Source organism: Epinephelus fuscoguttatus, linkage group LG20 (assembly GCF_011397635.1).
Source record: "Epinephelus fuscoguttatus linkage group LG20, E.fuscoguttatus.final_Chr_v1".
Lineage (NCBI taxonomy): Eukaryota > Metazoa > Chordata > Actinopteri > Perciformes > Serranidae > Epinephelus > Epinephelus fuscoguttatus.
The window spans coordinates 17960407-17975686 of record NC_064771.1 but is presented as its reverse complement, the minus strand read 5'-3'; the positions used below and the strand labels follow the sequence as shown (position 1 = coordinate 17975686).

General features: G+C 36.5%; 1 protein-coding gene across 4 annotated transcripts in view; it reads left to right on the top strand.

Moving 5' to 3' along the window:
• LOC125881260 (potassium voltage-gated channel subfamily C member 1-like) overlaps positions 1-15280 on the top strand; it is a 64250-nt gene that overhangs the window by 46381 nt on the left and 2589 nt on the right. For 2 of the 4 annotated variants that reach the window (XM_049564346.1, XM_049564348.1), the window contains exon 5: positions 7645-15276. The exons of the other annotated variants lie outside the window; for them this stretch is intronic. In XM_049564346.1, coding sequence (XP_049420303.1) covers positions 7645-7799 — 155 coding nt within the window. In that variant the 3' untranslated portion in view covers positions 7800-15276. Of the gene's footprint in view, positions 1-7644; positions 15277-15280 lie in introns of those variants that run through there. 4 annotated transcript variants of the gene reach the window in all.

The following is a 15280-nucleotide window of genomic DNA, read 5'->3' as shown; positions in this document are numbered from 1 at the left end:
AACTGACAGGGGCTGACTGTTGCCAACAGTGTTGGACACACCGCCAATACAAGGGCGACAGATGCTTACCGATGGCGTGACATTGACCAAGAGCCGACTGCTGGCTTGGTGTGTCAGGGCTTGTAGACATAAAAGCTACCTCTCACCCAGTGTGTAAATGAAGCATTGGCTACATATAGAAAGTTTAAACTTACATGACCTTACATGCTAAAGAAAATATGTGATTTAGGGAAAGACAAACAGTAAATATATAGAAACTGAGCTATCTGTTCTCCGCTGATACCAAATGTTCTCCTTCCTGTTTTTAAAGAGGGATTCTCACGCTTTCTAAAACTCATTCTTGTGTGCTTCAGTTGTGATTTATTTCGTAGATACACGCATAAGATGTCTTTTTCCAACTTCTTTTTATCAGCCTTTCAGTTTCTTCTCTTTGATTGTTGGCCATTTGACTTCCTACGCACCCGATGCAATATGCATGTCTCACTAAGGTCAAACGGTCAATCACCCCTTTGATTGCCCGCTCCCAATCACTCCTCTAGACCTTCTTCAAGGATCTCGTTTGTTTCTCTCTGTGTCTCTCTCTCTCTCTGTGTCTCTCCTTCTCCACTCTCTCTCCTTTCACTTCCTCACTATGTGTGTACAAATTTGTCTTTTATTTCTTGGGTTTTTGCGCTTATTTATATGTTTCTAACATGTTTTGTACATCTTTCATTGAGTATTGTGAAGTGACTTTGTGTTGTAGTGCTGTTGTTTGAATGCTTTTCAGTGTGCGCAGGATTAAGTTGTATTTTATGTTGAATACTATATTTTGTTGTTGTGGTTATAGTTGGTTTTTTTTGTTTTATCAATGTCTTTGATTTTTGTACAGCTGTGTTTTGTTGTTTGATGTTTTGACTTCCCCTATGTTCTTCCTGTGTTCTCCTTTGAGTTTTACCATCACCAACTATCTGTCTTCTATGAATTGGAATGACAAAGGAAATTGCCAACAAAACAGTGACATTGATTCACAGAAAAATGGCACAAATCTCACTGGTTCAGGACATTTTCAAGGACCAAAAAAGCTTATTGTTAATTACCAATTTAAATTATGAAAACTGTTAATGGATTACTGACCCAAGAATAGTGATTATGTTATTTATTGAACAACTTCACCACTTGTAAACCGATACTATGTTGAGGTTTAAACAAATCTAAATAATAAATCTAGTTTAAAATACAGGTAAAGCGATTAATCGATCATGTCAGCTATTAAATTGATCGTTAACTAATCTAATAATCAATTTATCAGTCTGAGTCTGATTCCAGCTTCTTTAGTGTGAATATTTTCTAGTTTCTTTAGTTCTCTGTAACAGTAAACTGATTTTTCTTTTGGTTGTGGACATCATTTTTGGCTTTGGGAAACACTTATCACCTTTCTCACCATTTTTAAAAATTTTATGGACCAAACAACTAATCGATTAATTGAGAAAATGATCAACAACATTGATTAATTAACAATGAAAATACACATTAGTTGCAGCCCTAGTTATAAACAAGCCGTTATATTTAGCAGGGTGCATTCGCTCTCCATCTACATTTCATTCCACCCTTATGTACCCAATTGCTTACCTTTCTTATGATATTGATTAAGATAGATTGATGGTGGAATTACCTTTCAAGACCAAAGGTTTTATAATATTTGCCTGTACTCATGCAAAATTATTCACCACAGCCAATTTCTGGCGTACAGTTATTGTAGGTGGCTCAGTCCAGGATACAACTAAATAAAATATACTAACCCTAACTTGCCAGCTCCTTATGTGTGAAACCGTGTCAGTGTCCTTCTGTATGTCATCATACTCAGTATCTGTCTTGCATGTTCTAACGTGTGTAACAATACCACTGTGTCTCTTACGATGTTGCCTCATCACAACAGTCTGCAAATATTCTTTCGTCCAAGCCAGATCTGTACCTCGCAGAAGAAAAACAAAAGATGAATATATATGTATATGTATGAGATGTATACATATCTAAAATATTAAAAGGATTGAGCTTCAACAGCTGATGCATATGGCCTAAATACATGTAACAAGAGGAAGCAGGATATAGTTGCATGTCATCTAGTTTTCCCAAAAGACACCCTGTATGTACTGTATGGACACATTGTGGCTTCAGTAACTGCCGTGAAGCGATCAATACATCTAATAAAGGGTAACAGGAGATCATACCATCTTTAACAGGCGATTGATCCCATGTAAGGATGATACAGTTACAGTATACAGCCATGCCGAGAATAGCATCTGAAGAGTCAGCAAATCCTGTGTCCTCCAGAGCACGCACACGCATAAAATTATGGGACATATGTGAATTATGTAATGGAGGTGTCAAGTAGCTCTCTGCCTTCTACTGTATGTACATACACACAAGAATGATTAAGGATATTATTTTTTTCCAATCTGTTTAGTTTTACACAAGCATTTCATTTGTAAACAGTCTGGTCAGAATATTTGCAGTTCTTCCTCTCTCTCTGTGTTCCTCTGTGTCCTCCCTGTCCATTACCTTCTCCCTCTGTGATTAACACTCATTCTCCATCCCATCCCCAGGCCGCCACTGCAGTGCAAGTGTAACTAAAGTCTGACTGTAGGTAGGTACGTACTTCCTCCGTAGTGTAAATTAAGTGTGACTTTGGGCAGAAAATTATGTCATCACCAAGCGCAGTGACAGCCAGACTCACTATTTCCCCTGATGGACGATCCCAGAGCACCAAACCCCTGTTGATGTTGTAAATACAGTACTTAGCACAGTGAGGAGGAGGCTAGCAGAGCGTGACAGACTGCAGTGGCTGAGACATGATTAACTTTATCAGCATTTTTATTGTCATTTGTGAAAACAATCCTTGTCTTGAATTTTTACCAAGCAGCACTTTGACTGCCCCGTCTACATTATTCTTCATCAGTTTCACCTTCATCTTAACCAAAGATTGGAACTCTTTTTTTCTCTTGTTCATATTTTACTCATATCACACGTGACGAGTGTTTCAAATCCTCCGATTTCAGACTTTAAAAAAGGCAAAAAATAGAAAATTAGGATAGAATTAAATACTGCAAAGATGACCACCCATACATTTAGTAATGTAGTCTTAGCATGGTTGGTAATCAATTTGTATATGAAATATAGTGATCTTAGTGTTTTTATCACGTGAGCAGCGTGTATTATTCCCTTTATTGTTTCTCTCTCCACACTGCATGCTGATTTTGCTCAAAGATTAGATCCAAATCACTTTCTCAGAATCAAAACCTTTTGTTGTAACTTCCTATACGGGCTTCCCAACTTTTTGTGAATTCCCATAAAGCATATGTAAAATCTGGAAAGCACTCATCATTGTTAATCAGAGGTAGCACCCAAATTAAGTTTAATAATTGCATTATATTTAAGCTAATACAACTCATAGCATAATATTAGCAGAATAAAAAACTCTCATATGAAGTGATGGGACATGATTATAACAGGTACATTAATATTCAAGTAAATACTACTAATTTACCATTACATTATGAAGTTGTTATGTTTTTATGCCCTGTATTTATTTTTATACTCTATGAAAAATAACGTTTTTAATGGCAGAAACAAGGCGTTAGACTATATGTGAAACAGCAGCAGTCAGTTTGCATTAGCAGGAACTTAAAGGTATACTATGCAGGAATTGTTGATTGCTATTTATAAAACCTACATTCATGCTTGGCCCCTCCTCCCTATGCCATTTGTTTGTACGCTGCAAGCTACTGCACTACTGCACTACTGTAGAAATGGTACATTTTTTGTAATAGAAAAACTGATACTGATTTTTCCTTACCCACTGTGAGGGTCCAGGGACAGAGGGATGTCGAATGCTGTAAAGCCCTATGAGGCAAATTGTGATTTGTGATATTGGGCTTTATAAATAAAACCCAATTAAACTGAATATTTTAGCAAGCTAACTAAGCTAACCGCCAGCACCGACCTATCCAATAGAAAACATGCCAACTCTGTGTCTTTCTTCATCCCCTGCCTCTAATTCAGTGCAATTTTGCACCTGGTCATGAGCTTTTATAAAGTTATAAACGACCCAAACACAGCAAAATAAGAATAAATAAGAAAATACAGGCAAATGGCAGGGTCTCTGAAGAAAATTACATCCTCATACACAGGGTGTCTGCAGGTCCTTAAAAAGTCTTAAATTTAATTTTCTAAATATTAGGCCTTAAAAGTCATTAAATAGTCTTAAATTTGAATTTATGATGTCTTAGTTGCTGTAAACATGTTTTCTAATTTTCTTTATCCATCTTTGAATTTCTTTTTTTATTAAAATATCTTCTGCTTGAAAGTCCAAATTTCTGATGTTACAAATGTTTAAACTTATCATTTAACCTAATGATAAGTCTTTTTACTTTATACTCGCACTTACCTGTTGGCAAAATGCACTCTAGTAGCTATATTCCAACATAAAATCTCCCTCTGCACAGGACAACATACATACTAATTACCTTCATACTTACCTGCAGTGTCTGAATTAGAAAAAGATGATTTGTCTAAAACTCAGTCTTAAATTTGGTTGAAAAAGGTCTTAAAAAGCATTACATTTAAGTGTCTAAAACCTGTAGACACCCTGATACACTAATGCGTCGTAAATGATGACTGAAAAGTATTAGTTTTGTTTGAGTCTATACATTGTTTTTTTGTTTGTTTTTTTTAAACATAAAATCCTGCATAGTATGCCTTTAATGTAGCTCTGACATGGTGTCAGAGAGCAAACAGTAAACTACAAGGCTGATATAGGCTAAATCAAATAAAATTAAGATGAATTTCAGGCATACATTGTTTCCTGTGAGTCCCTCATGAAGACAATGTAAATCCAGCACAGGTGTGGCGGAGTACGCCACTAACAATCAAAACTACAATATATAGAAAGGGAATTACAGGAAGCATGTGTTACATTAGGTGGCTATTGAAGAAAAATGCAGACCATAAATATCAAAAATAGGTATTGATTTCATGAAAATGTAAAGGCTTACAGCTTTTCAGTTAGGTCAGGTGAACAGTTTATCAGATAATGTGTATATGATTTACAATATCCACCTCTTCCTTTAAGAGATTTTTGTCTGCATTCACCAGCACACATTGCTGTAGTACTATAAAAACAGTTTTTTATTTCCTGTCCCTCCTGTTGTTGCCCCTCAACTCTGATTCAGCATAAAAAAAATGGCTGCCGTGTGATGCAAGCTGACAATTTGTCTCAATACATTAAGGTGGCATGAACAAAATATTTTCTGAACTAAACTTGAGATTGAAGCAGCACTGCGATTGTCCAGACAGCTTCTGAGACATCTTTGTGGGACATGCAGCCTAAGAAACCCAGTGAAAATGCATCATCAATATTTTACCGAGTTGCCATCCGACTAATGTGCCTGAGCTAGTCAGAATAAAAAAAGGACTATTATTTATGGTCGGCTCAAATGATGCGTAGTCTGGAGTGGTGGAGCGGTGGCCGCTGTGCACCACAATATATTTTTCCATTTCAGCAGGAAGGCACTAAGGGCGTCATACTGTACCAATGGGTGTTCTTTGTTGTCTGACTGTGGCCTTGTGATGGTTGGAGTTTGACAAAAATATACACACTAACTTGGTAATTTTGTCACAAACTCAACTAAACTTCAGCTAATGTTAACATATTCTTAATGCAACTGTTAAACTCCACCCATTATGGGCCAGTTAGCCATTGTTAGGGAAGATTAACTGCTACCTACCAATGGTGTGTTTCACTTCACCTGATGCAACAACACTCCGTCAGCACAGCACTACCTTCTCTGTGGCTGCTTCCTACAGGGGGAATTCAACGTCTGCATGCTGTGTTACACAACAAAAATACAGCGGGAAAGGACACAAAGGCCAACATATTACTTTGTAGATAAATTGTTTTTGGTAGATGTACGTTAAGCAGTGTAAGCACAATGTGTTACGCTTTAAAGTCATTTGCACAAGTAGCCAAGTGGGCTGTGTGTCATTTCCCACTGTAAACAAAATGTGAACTGATCTTCATTACAGGATGCTTTTAACAGGAGATAGGAGGTGTTTTTAAATGTTGCAGGGCAGGACAGGTTTTGTGTTGGCCATTTGAAGTTTGCAGGAACCAAAAGCAAATACTAAGCTGGCTGTTTGTGAAGTGTAATGCAAGACTATCAATTATTCTACATAATATTTACATAGTACTTCTCAGCTTTTCAACTTAATCGCCAGAAAAAATGTGTGCAAACCATGGATACGCTACATTTGTATATTATTTCGTAGAGGATATGTTGAAACTTAACATTTCTCAACAATGTTGTGGTGGTAACATCAAAGCACAAAAACTGTTAGGGTAAGTTTGAAAATGTTTGCTGGGACAAAAACCGCTGGAAAGGCAGGGATTAAAACACTCAGGGACCACATATGCCACCGGGAAACAGCATGATGTGCTGCTAAAAACACCCACAAACGCTGCTGGGAATCATGTTTTGCATGGTGTAAAACACTGAGATTTGGTGCCACAAATGCCGCTAGAAAACACTGCAAAGTGTGGGCAAAAAACACAAAGGTTCGGTGCCATAAACACGGCGAATTGCTGCTAAAACGTCCCAGGTAATGTGCCACAAATACTGTGATAAGTTGGTCAAAAAACACCCAGGTCTGATGCCACAAACATTGCTGGGAAACGCCACAGCTACTATGATATATTGGTAAAAAACACTCAGGTTTGGGGCCACAAACAGTGCTGGGAAACGCCGCAAATTGTTGGTAAAAAACACCCAGGCTGGTGCCACAACTACTGCGATATGTTGGTAAAAAAAAAAACACTTAAGTTCAGGGCCACAAATGCTGCTGAGAAATGTTGCAATGTGTTCATAAATAACACCCAAGTTCGGTGCCACAGACAATGGGGGAAACCCTGTGAGGAGTAGAAACATCGATATGATACAAATATGATGTGCAAATGTAACATATTCGTTGTTTGCAGACATGTATAATGCAGCCATTTTCCTCTGGCGACAGGGCTGAGCTTTCCCACGTAAAACTTCATGTGGTCAACTCCTAAACTGTATCAGTGATATTTGAGTATTTACTCCTTGTGTTGTTGTTAAACTGTATAGTCGTGGCCAAACGGTTGTCTAAAACACCTGAACGTTGCACATTACATTTCACGTGATAAAATGTTGGGTGCTTTATTCAATGGGCCTATTATAGGTGTTAAAACTCTTAATATCAAAGTATCCTTTGCTTTTCTGTTTTGAAAAAAAAAAAAAAGACATATCATAACTCGCATTTTCTTGTTTTGTCTTGTCTTGTCTGTCTTGTCTGTGTCTGTCCTCGTCTGTCCTTTATATGTCTTTATGATTTGATAACATTTTCTTATGCTCCACTTATGTGCCTCTTTTTCAATTTTGATTTCCTCTTGTAACATCTTAAATCTCATGCTCATGTTTCAATACTATGTGACCTTCATAACAAACCATCTGAATATGGAAATCTGTCATAACATGCCCAAACATTTCAACTATGATTTCTTTTTATTTTATTTGCATATGATATCAAAACAATAACGTATAATGTAATACTTTAAATCGATCAATGGTTAAAATTATTTCCTTAAAGCAACGGGCTACGAGAAATCTCGCAGTCTCAATAACATATCGGGAATGGCTGGGTCATCACTGCGGCTTGCTCCTATCACTAGCCCACCCTTTGAAACCTATGAGGCCCCAGGACCACTGCGCCGCTGTCGCTCCCCCATCCCCTCCATTTTGTAGCAAAAAATTTAAAAAAAAAAAAAGAAAAAAAAGAAAGGGATGTTCATGATCGGATGATAAGAGTTGCAGTGGATTAGCCATGGACTGATCACATTGAATCCTCCATTTGGACTGTACACCGTGCAAAAACAATAGCAATAACATGAAATGAACTTGAATGTAGAAAGAACGACCCCTTGTCTTGTGAATCTAATGGTTGATGATGCATGCGTCCGGTTAGCTGATGGGGTTAAATACAAATCCTAGCTTTAAAGGGTCACTGTTATTTTAAATTACTAGAAGAAATGTAAAAAAAAAAATGAATTGATTAGTTCATAAAATAGTATCAGAGATTTAAAAGAATTATGAAAACATGTGCACAGTTACATTTTGAAATTTAGGATTAAGTGTGTAGATGGACATCCATTTTTAAATGTTCTGGACCAAACAAAAAGTTCACAACACTGTCCGGAGTAATCACCATGAGACAAGATACTTCAGTTCATTTAGCCAAAGACAAAAATACATTTATAGATTAGATTGATGTTGAAAAAGGTTTCTACTTTCTGTCTTCTGTGAATATTGATGTATGTACAGTGTAGACATCATTTTGGTAAATCTCTCGAAAAGACAGACTCGACTTCTATAAGTCTCAGTATTAACACTTAATTTTCTATCTCATCATAGTGACATCAATAGACACCTTAGCCTACACAGCAAAGCTAAAAGATGTGAAAAGCTGAGGGAAAAAAACTAGAGCTAAACTAACTAAGAGCTTAGCTAAAATGAAAAGAGTACAAGTATCATATCATAAGAGCTATCTCAGTTTTGCAGCCTAACATGACTTTTAAAATGTTAGTTTATTTTAAGACATTGCTGTTAGGATCCCATGTATGCAATTGCTACCTTCCAGTGTACAGTTAAAGGTCTATTCAGTCACTCTTTTTTGCAATTGCAAGCATGTTGTCTAATACATTTCTATATATTTATCATCATCTTATGCATCATATGCAATTAGAACAATCATTTCCCAAAATTAAAAATCAATTAATAACATAAAAATAATAATTTCATTGTATGCCCCCAACAATACATGAAAAAATAACTAAAATGTTTAAATACTTTTATTTCAATGCCATGTAGGCTGTAGATTTGCGATAAATGTACCACAAGTTTAGTTGTTGACAAGAGCGCAGGTTTAGTATGCCAAGTGGGGACCAGGATGAGGTTAGTTGGAGTTGGGACACCATGTCCTGGAGGGACCACTACAAATTGTAAGACGAGGGTCATGTGATCGATGGATGTAGCCAAACATGTTACATGCTACTGACCTTAGCTAATCACAATAGCTGTGGGTTTGACAAAATTATTAATAGTTTTTTAAATTTTGGTTCATTCAGGTTAAGCACATTTCTAGGAAAATTTTGTCCTTGGTTTTAAACATTATTAGTGCAGCCGAGGACCTCACGAGTCGAACCGCCTGGCTAGCTACGTGCTAACTATGTTTTGTCTCCCACACTGCCTTTGGCAAACGGCACAATTAAGCTATCACATCCTCAGTTAATAAATTCTATTTGATGACTGAGTGGACCTTTGAAGAAAAGCTAATCAGGACACTAATGTATATGAATTATGTATTTATATGTAGGCCTACAATTTTTCGAAAAAGTCTTAATGCAATGTATTTAGGAAGCTACTTAAAAATGACAATAAATAATGCAACAAATATGCTTATAAAATCAGGTATGGATGACTACATAATTATATGGTTGGAACAAATACAAGCACTTTACTAACACAGCGTTAATTTACTAACCTTGAAAGCTTGCATGTTGGGATACAGACCATATTACAACGAACTGAACATGTGATTGAGCGCCATTAAACATCTCTAACTGTTCAGTTTTTTCCAAATATCTATTTTGCTTCTTCTTCACCTTTTTTAAAATATATATTTTTTTCCATAATCATTTGTTTTTGGTTTAAGTGTTTGTCTAAAACAGTTTTAAAAAATACAAATTAAAATGATGCAATCTGTTAATCTGTGAAAAATAAAAATAAGACAGTGGTTACTATATACCATTTCCCTCAGTAATTTAAAATAAAAAATATCTTTTAGGGAATTTACAGCTTATATTTTTGGCACTGAGGACCTTGCTCAGATTGGCACCCTCACATGAAAATTGATCTTATATGAAACATTGAGCAAAAGGAAGATAGTAATAAAACATTCACATATGCAATAAACATGCAATATTATTTTAATGCTGGAAAACATGCTGTGCACATACATATGTAAATATGCAGATCTATTTTTAATCCTGAAGATGCACAGATTTTGTAGGCAGTCAACTTATTATGTTTGATTTAGTGTTACGATGACATCATGAGCCATTTGTCTTGTTTTATTTCAAGTCAATGTCTTAGTGGTCCTTGAAACTTTTTAATGTTGTGGCTGCCATTTTTTAAATTGTTTTAGTTTTGTAATGGTTTTATATTTTCTTTTCACTTGTACTGGTAATGTGTATTTCATTGTTAGGAATGAATTTTCTCTACCACTGATTGTCTAAAAAAACATTTGTTAAAAAGAAGATACAATGTTGTATTTAATTGTCCTTAAGTTCTTTGACAAACAGAAACATAGCAAGACTGAAATCACGAGGAAAAACTGTAAGTGCTTTAGAAACCAACATTTTTTTGCAGGTGTCAAGGGAGAGTGTATTTACTTGTTTAGAGAGTCAGGTCCTGATATTCTTACTGTCATAATCCATGGTTGTCATTTTGTCAACAAAAAAAAAAAAAAAAAAATCGATGTGCTTCCAGACCCCTCAAGTTTGAGAACTTAGATATGCAGAACTGTGTTTCAGGATGAAAGCTATGACATCAGTTGAATGTTTGCTTGAATCTATTGTTGACTGGAGTTTGAGAGGTTTGTAAAATGTGTAGTGTCTCATTTAAAGTAGATCCTACCCTACAGTCACTGCAAGAAGTAATGCTTGCCTGGCTTCATCTGATACGGGTTTTTGAACGCCATCGCACATATTTTCAGACTGAAGTTGCTAATAGTAATGTTTAATCTCAATATTGTTACATTTCACCATTATGATATCAAAAAAATAGAATAATTTAGTGTTGTCTGAAAATATCTGAGTGGCATGCAGAGCTTTGGTTTGACAGCAGCTCCTCAACTTAGGGAAAGTAGGGAAACTCTGGGATAGTAGGTTTTTAAATAGATTTAACTTGCAGGAAAATGATTTGTGAACATGTAATGAGTACAATAAAACATGTTCACTGGCCTGGGTTTAATCGTCAAAGCTAATCTTAGTCCACATCGGCAAACCTGAATATTGGTCTGCAATTTTTTTGTTAGCATCACTTCTCTCAGTGCACAAAATCTTCTATTTAAGCGCACAGGCATACTGTATAATCTTCAAATGACTCCACAATGTGGATGTTACAATTTGCAGATACTCTGAATTACAGCAGTATGCCACTTCAGTTGGAATGTACATTTTCTGTTACAGTGAAGAAAATGACCATCCATCTTATATATCTGCAGAGGAATGTTTTTTTTTATGCTCTAAGTGACTGGATATGGGTGAGAGGAATAACATCTCACTCAACACCACTTTAATTTTAACATTTATGATTGTATAAGTTCTGTATTTGTTCATATTTGCTTTGTATTTTAACAAAATTGATCTGAGGAATGTCATAAGTGTGGTTCTGTTAGGCTTAAAGAGTCATTTCACATAGTTGTGGCCAATGCACATCACCTAGGACACTCTGACGTACACATTGTTTAAGAAAACAAAACAGGCAGATGTTGTAAGTGCCTCTATGAGGCCCCCATAGGCTCTGATGTCAATTTAGGAGTTCATGCAAACTAGCTAGATTTAACTAGCTAAACCTTCGAAGCAATGCTTAATAGGTCAGTGGTTATTATCAAATATGTAAATATCTGTATCTACACATGTGAATACATTAAAGTCATATGAAATTAATACAGCTATGTATACTTTGTGAGTGTGGGAAAGAAAGTTTCTTAAGTTTTATCCTGCAAATTACTCATTGAAGTGTCAAACTAATCTGACTAACACTTGGTCATATATACATACATATTAGGTCTGGATTTCAAAGAGAAAGCATGTTTGTTTGTTATTTTACTGTACCATTTCCACATGATCTTTTTAAGGCACACTATTATTAATTCAGCTGCATTGATAAAGGACATTTCTGAATGTGTTCTTAGTTCTGTCGTTTGCTTGGACAAGAGCTGGTGCTACATGGGGTAAATGCAGTTCATGCTACTGAATATAGTAAATGTACAATACATGTAAATATTTCAGTGGTTGTCGCTAATGTATCTTAAAAGGCATGTATGGTACATGTGCAGCTTTTAGAGAGAAAAATGACTGTGTCACTATTATATTTGGAATTAGTAATAATAGAATACTAAATACTGCTGTACTCTAAGTATGTTTTTTCATTAGTGAGATGAAGGGGGGAAATTCTATTTGATCAACTTTAATTGTGCAGTAGAAGATTAATATTACTTGTAATGTCCACTAAATGAGTGCTATACTGTAGAATCATCCAGCCAAGTCGCCAGAAAAAAATGTTGGCATTGTACATTTCCGCAAACTCCTATATGTTACATTGTACGTTTTATACATATCATATCTATGTTTCTAAAGTGACACTGAGCTGATGTTGTCATGAGGAGGTGGAGGGGATTGTGGATTGGGTGTCACCTAAGCAAGATGGCTGCCAACCTTCAAACCAATAAACGGCAAAACTGGTTGTGATTTCTGGTAGCTTTTTAGGCACCAAACACTGGTGTTTTATAGTGACCCATCGCTAATTTTCCAGTGGGTATGCTGACCCAAAAGGCATTTGGCACCCGCTTTTCATGCTGGACTTCTGCCCCTAAAACTTTGTATGTATAACATAATCTTTTCCTAACCATAACCAAGTGGTTTTCAGCCTAAACCTAACCATGGCTTCATCACAGCCACGTAATAATGTGCAAATGTAACATATCCTTGGTTTGCAGAAATATACAATGCCAACATTTTTTCCTGGCAACTAGCTTGAGTTGTCATGGGATGTAGCAAACTCATGTATTGCCGAAGACACTGAGGTAACACACCTATCAATCCTCATGTAGCAAAATGCATTTATCAAAGAAGTTCACCAAGAAGCTGGACTATCCCTTTGACTTTGACCTACTAGTACCATCAATCAATAAGCTGTTATGATTTACAACAGCAGTGCATAATGTATTGTGTGTATCAACACAAAGGCTGCTTTGGCACAGTTTCAGGATGCTGCTGGTGCCAGGAAAAAGACAGAAAAGTCTGGTTTGTGTCCAAACAAACAGTGGTGTATCTTTAGACTGTACATGTGCACGATTTTGTTAAATGTGTTACACAGAAGAAGGCATACACAGGAATTTATAAATCTGGAAGTAATTCTATTAACTTGTTTTTGATTTTGTGCAGACATATTTGGGAAATTACACAGATTTATGTATCTGACACCAGGAGAAGGTCCTGTTACTCTTAATGAGATCTGCATGACGAAATACTATGTTAATACAATTACAAAGTCTATGCTTAATGGGTGAGCATGGTGAGTTAGATTAATAGGTGCTCACTCTTCCTCATAATGTAAGCCGCAGTTGCTGCTTGTAGGATGTATGAGGATCTTTCCTCTCAGTCGACTAAATCCTTAACATTCACCATACAACTGGTCTTTAGAAAATTTGAACTGTGTCTCACTAACAGCTTTCCTCTGGAGAAAACTGCAACTATACAGTGGAAAATATCAGAGGAAGAGGGTGACATGAAGAGCAGACTGGAAGAACTAATGTGGCTGCAATAAAGGATAATGTTTGTTTTGGGTTGGTGTTTGCTAGCGAGACCACGACAGAAGTGTTTAATCTCCCAGTAAATAATGCATGATGCCAGCACATGTGATACAAGAGTGTTTGCCATAACTGTAGGCGACAAACTAACAATACTCAACCTACTGTTGTTGACAGACATTTCCTTGAATTTGCACCTGTGCTTGCATAATGCATAGCTTAAATCGGGGGTTAAGCCTCCTGAAATGGTGTCAGCCCCAATGTGTGATCCCACTGCTTCTTTTAAAAGTGAAAACTTCCATGAAAAGCATTGAGTATGTTTGTACGTGTCCATCTGTCAAAAATGTGTTTCCCCATGAAGTTTACATATCATTCAAGTGACAATGTTTGCACATGCGTACATATGCACATACACGCACATTAGTGAATAACTGGTCATCATCATCTAAGCTTGTTCCAAAATGCTTTGTACATAATTCACTCCTGTAAAGATGTTTAAATTTGGCAGAGTGGGGAGCATGGTGCTGGTCAGTTGGCTGGCAGCTACTGTTTGTTTTTCTAATATTGTCAGTCACCAGTTTTATTGTCACCATTTCTTGATTTTGTTACCCAAGAATAACCTGTGTGCCAACTTTCTGTCTGTATGTTGGATATAGACTGTTTCTGTAGCTGTATTAGAGTTGTCATAACAGTTTAAATGTGTGCACTTCATTCTGACATGCACAGTTAACCAGCAGTTTACAGGTAATCCCTGATTACTTACCATATTGTGCATAATGTTAGTGAAACTATGAAACTGTGTTATGGAAAACAATGTAATTGGCAAATTCCAAATATGAGATTGGTTTATATAAGTGGAGCACTTCTGTAAACCAATCAAGATTCAAGTGCTTATTCGTAAAGTTCTAGTTTATATGTCACTGAATCAACACATTCTCACTCTGTTTGTCTAATGCCGATACTTGGTCAGCTAAATCTCAAACTATGACGTTCTAGGTACTCCACCAATGTTGGTTTTTGACGGTCAGGGACGGCGTGTCAATTTGCGCTTGCTACCTATTTTGTTTTTTCGTACAGGAAATGGAGTTTCTTTTCAAAATAAACTTTTTAGGTTTACTTTCTAAGGTTTAGGCAATAGAAGTTCATGGTTAGGTTTAGAAAAAAACATAGCTTGAGTTTAAATAACTCTGTTTGTTATGAACATAATGCAGTGTCAAGTGACACATACATCACATGACATCTGTCCCTAGCATAGTATGCTACACATATGAACACAATACCTTGTCATTAAAATAAGTCGATGTACTTTGGTTTTACACGGGAAACGAACAGCGGTCTCCTGGGTGAAAGTCGGGAGTTTGTTTGACCAATCCACGTCTACCTCTGCCCACTCTATGTGGACTTTCTCGCGCTTCATACTACAGCAGTTCCTCGAAAAATTAAAAAAATGCCGCTGCCCTAATGCTTCTCAAAGGAAGCCTCTGTTTTTCGCTATCTGACGCCGAGAGCCTCTGACCACACATCGGTATTTGACAAGTTAGGAGTGAGACCGGGTTGACTGAATATATTCTCTTACAAATTCTGTTTATTCTGTGTGATCTAAATATTAATGGCTTTCTGTTCTTGTCTTCAC